This window comes from Aptenodytes forsteri, unplaced genomic scaffold (genome assembly GCF_000699145.1).
Source record: "Aptenodytes forsteri isolate BGI_AS27 unplaced genomic scaffold, ASM69914v1 Scaffold96, whole genome shotgun sequence".
In the NCBI taxonomy this organism is placed as follows: Eukaryota; Metazoa; Chordata; class Aves; order Sphenisciformes; family Spheniscidae; genus Aptenodytes; species Aptenodytes forsteri.
The window spans coordinates 7,752,006-7,756,943 of NW_008795029.1; the positions used below are offsets into that span (position 1 = coordinate 7,752,006).

The 4,938-nt window shown below is 42.8% G+C and overlaps 1 protein-coding gene across 1 annotated transcript in view; it reads left to right on the top strand.

Moving 5' to 3' along the window:
* Nucleotides 1-4,938, top strand: part of CREG2 (cellular repressor of E1A stimulated genes 2) — a 17,828-nt gene that overhangs the window by 1,486 nt on the left and 11,404 nt on the right. Inside the window, exon 2 of the mRNA XM_009276169.1 lies at nt 1,771-1,940. Coding sequence (XP_009274444.1) covers nt 1,771-1,940 — 170 coding nt within the window. The remainder of the gene's footprint in view (nt 1-1,770; nt 1,941-4,938) is intronic.

Here is a 4,938-nt window from a genome sequence, read left to right on the forward strand (position 1 = left end):
TTGAGCAAAATCGCATAGCTGCGCCGGAGAATCGGGGTCATTATTTTTTTCCAGCATTAAAATATTTCCCTTTCTAAAATGAAAGGTTGGAATCAGACACGGCGTCCAATACCACTCAGGGGAAAAAAAAAAAGCAGCTGTAACTTTTTCTTGAAAGTATTCACAGATTGATTAATGTACAATTTAAAAAATAGACAAAGTTAGAAGCACATTAATCTTCAGAAAGCTTGGCCAAGTTAGTGGCAGTTTATGTTACTGTGAAATACAAAGCAACAAGTTAAAAAAAGATACCGTTAAATAAATATATACGTACACACAAGAGGCCTGTAATTCTACCTAAGTTTGTCAGAAATCCTGTTAAATCGTATGATCTTAACTCTTCTGGTTTATGGTCTCGCCAGAAACCCTCGGTGGAATTGCAGCCACAATATAGCCTGCAGTTAACTGTCTCTAGTTACAACACAGAAGTAATACAGAAAAGTCCGATTCGTAATAAAATTTGGAATTGATGAGGGGGGTGTTGCTGCTGTGAGTGGTGAGTTACGCTGCCTGTGATCCCAATTCTTTTTGAGAATCCACTGTAACATTAACCATGCATGACAGACTGAGCATTTTACACACTGGAAACATGTCCTGCAATATTACTGACAGCTACTTTTTTTTTTACATTGTAACTCTTAATAATAAGCAAGTATTTTTAGTTTCTAAGTTATGTAGCTTCATTAAAGCATTCCTTCTAAGGAATGCTAACAAGGACCATTTATAAGCACTATAAGCACACTAAATTTTAGAGGCATATAAACATTAAAAATCAGAAAGCATGCAATCCAGGTAATAACATCATCCAGAGTTTTCTAATTAACTATTCATACTTGATTTTGCTGTAAAGGATTTACCAGTTACATTGAATTAATGTATTGACTGATAAATTTACTATTTAACATCTAATTGAGCATGAGGGAAGAAATATCTGAAGACATGAAAAAATAGTAATTCATTAAGTATCTGTCATGGCAATTTATAATGGGATGAAAAGCACAGTAGGAGTATAAATCATTATGGGGAATATTAATGTGTGTCAATACTGGGCAAGGACATTTTTGCGTGCGTTATATCCACTGTGTGTCAGTGGATGGGAGAAAACTTTTTGAAAACTTGGCTCCCTCGCGTCCCTCCTCTGACATGGGAGGAAGGTTTGCTCTGGCTGGCTTGGTGGTTGGGACACACCACCCCCCCCCCCCATAGCTGTGGTTCCTGCCCAGGCAGCTGAGCTGATGTCCAGCTTGACTTTAAACACAACTCTAGCCAAAACGCCTTCCCCTCTCTCTTGGCAAACCGATGCAATCACATTGCAAATCAAGGCCAAAAGGGGAGGCAAAATTAGCATAAAAAGCAGGTTGAATCAAGGCTAAACTGGGCTCTGTATCCATTCGGGTTTGAGAAGAGGTATCAGCACTGTTTTGGAGTAAACATTTCTTGACACTGATGGCATTGATTTTAATGCACTTAAACATTTTTAATTTGGTGGAAGAGAAAATGTCCTCTATAGTCTTATGGACAGGACTGGAAAGAAGAAATAGAGGAGAGGTCTGTTTTCATAGAAGCATGATAGATCTAATTTAGAAGAAGGTCTGTCTCATGATGACAACAGAAAGGAGACCGAGCAACTGGGGGTTGCTGTCCTCTCTGCTGGAGCCCTTGAGGGAATCCCCGACATTGTAAACCGTCTATGTGCAAAGATGTAACCAGCTGCTTATCTGGATTTTGCAGATCCAAGGTATGCCCTATGGGAACTGTTTACTTCTCAGCGACGGTCCCGTCGATAACAGCACTGGAATCCCTTTCTTTTACGTGACACCGAAGGATAACGCTGTGGCAGATCTCCTGAAGAATCCCGTGGCTTCTCTGACCCTGCCAGAGGCAGACGGAAATTTCTGCAGGTAACAGAGTTTTATCTGCCTACTATCACCTTCAGTGAGAACAGAGTCCTCAGAACAAAATGCTGGGTCCCCACATTTTGCATTTGCATTTATTTTTGGCTCTCACCATCAGCTACAAGCTCCTCCTTAGCTTTGCTTTGCAGTAAGTTCCCCCAATAAAGCATGGTAAAGAAAAGCAGAAGTGTCACTGAAGTATATTGTAGCATCAACAGCTGCAGTGGCTTTCAGCTCGCACATTAACATACCTAAATTTTAATCTCTTCTTGGAGGTGGCAGATAAAATCTAGGTGTTCAAGATCCCGTTATAGGCCATGGCGATCTTGTCAATAAAGTCCATATTGTTTCAAGGGCTATCCAAGTCGCGGTAAAGCAGACGCCCTTGCTCTGCTGAACAGCTCTGGAGGCCCTGCTGATTGCCTTGACGAGGCGTTAGCTCTCCAGGGTCTGTAAGGGGATCTCAGGCTTTCAGTTCAAAAGTTATACACTCAGGACCACACCACTGAGTATGATTTCCACCTCTTTAGAGGGTACGATTGAATATGATATCATCACAAATTTTTGTATATCACAAACAGTCAGTAAACGATCCCCCACATAAAGGAAGCCGGGTCTGAGATTTGCTGATCTACAGCCAGCCCCAGGTTTGTCTCTCCAGAGACAGCAGTGAGTTGACTTCTTTCTTCCTCATCGTATGTACAGTGAGTAACTCCAGATCACTGAAGCTTTACGTGTGTGAAATGTATGTATATAAACTCGAAGATGATTCAGTTCCCCCCCCCATGCTTGTCTCCTTGAAAAAGACATATCTCTGCCATATGTTTGTTTACAGTCCAACATGTGGCAAACTTGGCTGGGTCACCCTTGTGTGAAGTGTTATTTCCAAAGGCCTCTTTACGTGACGAGGTATGTGACAGGACTCCGTTACCAAAGCAGATCTTAGCTGATATTCCAAGGAGAGAGAGAGAAGAACTGGAAATTACAGGCTGCTTCAGAAAGAACCAGGATTGGAAGTTTTTATCCCAACTTAAGGTCCTCTTTGGGGGAGGAGGGGTTTATCTTAAGAACTGGATCCCAGATTTCCCCAGCTGGGGATTGCGTTGGGGATCATCCCACCTCTAAAGCCCGCTAGCTGAGCAACACTGGAAAAAGCAGTGAATGGCAAATATGAAGCACGTTACTGTTGCACTTGTCTGTATTCCCCTCCAGAACATAACCGTTTTCTTAAGAGTTATATGGTGGCAAAATGAAATGTTTCTTAGTGCTAAGCAGTACAAGCGATTTCAGGCTGACATCCCATTCCCAAGGAATGGAAATCATGGCTTCCTCTTGCAACGTCAAACACCTAATAGGAATCTTCTATCGCAACATCTGTTAAGGTAGTTCAGCTTCGAATGCTTGAGAAGGTCAACAGAGTGGTGAAGTTGAGACTGGAATGGTTCTGCTTGTTCCTTAAAATTATTTCATTAAATATTTTTAATTAATCGTTTCAAATTTAAGTAAATGTATCAGTTATTTCGTAACAGGCTAATGGAACTTAGTGCTGCTTTCTAAGCGTTTTCATTCAATCAAATAGTGAGCTGAACATCTAGACCAAGTGCTTAAAAATGTATGTTAAGCCCAATGTCCTAGCACCTACCCAATGCCCTATTTTCAGAGGCTCAAGACTCAGAGCAGCTTCCATTGATGATAACTGCTGGTGTTGAGTACTTCTGAAAACTACACACCCATTTAGGCACTTAAGTGTGGCCTTTCATCCCTGACTTTAAACATCCACTCTTGAAAGTCTTCGCCTTTTATGTTTTAGCAACATCACCGCCTGATTTACCTATTTGGAAAGCGCCAATTCACCAACAAAAGAGAAATGCTGCATGATTTGTAGAAATATGAAATTCATATACATCACAACCCTTCGAGAATATTTATTTGCTGTCTTTCTATTAAGTAACTATTAATTTCCAAACCAAACCGCTACATTTTTGTTCCGTGTGCCAGAACGAACTGCCGTTTGTCTTGCAGCCAGGGCAACCTGGATTCTGCCACCTGACTCTCTGGTTCCCTCCGCAGCCCGAGACCATGGTCTCTGGGGAGAAGAGCTCTCTGGGCACCACCAAGGAGCTAAACCTGGATTTCCAAGACAGCTTAGGCCAAACTAATTACCAGTGGCCACATCCCTACTCTCCCTCCCTACCAGCAGTCGCGTGGTGTCTCCCCGTCCCTCTCTCTCACATCAGCTCTGGGCTTTGCCTGACCCTGAGTTGAAACATAAATCTGAAGAAAATTAACCTGATGATGAGAGTAAGGTTTTCTGCCAGTCCTTCTTTTCTTCCCATGGCCGCTGCTCCTCCTGGCCATGCAGTCCACCTCCTCCCTTCAGCTGACTATATGGTGGGCCTATTTTAGCTCAGTAACTGAGCAGAAACCTCTTCCTTTTTTTTGCTGGATTAGATTTCTGCAGGGTTAGTAACTTGAATCAGCCCCCCAAGAGCCAGAGGAGTGCAAAGGAGAGGGGAAAGGAGAAGGTGGAGGAAAACAGGACATCCTCATTTTAGCATGTGTTGTGGTTTAACCTCAGCCAGCAACTGAGCACCACACAGCTGCTCGCTCGCTTGCTCCCCCCCTCCCCGGTGGGATGGGGGAGAGAATTGGAACGGTAGAAGTGAGAAAACTCGTGGGTTGAGATAAAAACAGTTTAATAATTGAAATAAAATAATGATAACAATAATAATAATGTAATAATAATAATATACAAAGCAAGTGATGCACAGTGCAATTGCTCACCACCCGCCGACCGATGCCCAGCCAGTCCCCGAGCAGCGGCCCCCCCGGCCAGCTTTCCCCAGTTTATGTACTGAGCATGACCTCACATGGTATGGAATGTCCCTCTGGCCAGTTTGGTCGCTCACTCCCCCCCTCCGGTGGGATGGGGGAGAGAATTGGAACGGTAGAAGTGAGAAAACTCGTGGGTTGAGATATAAAAAGTTTAATAATTGAAATAAAA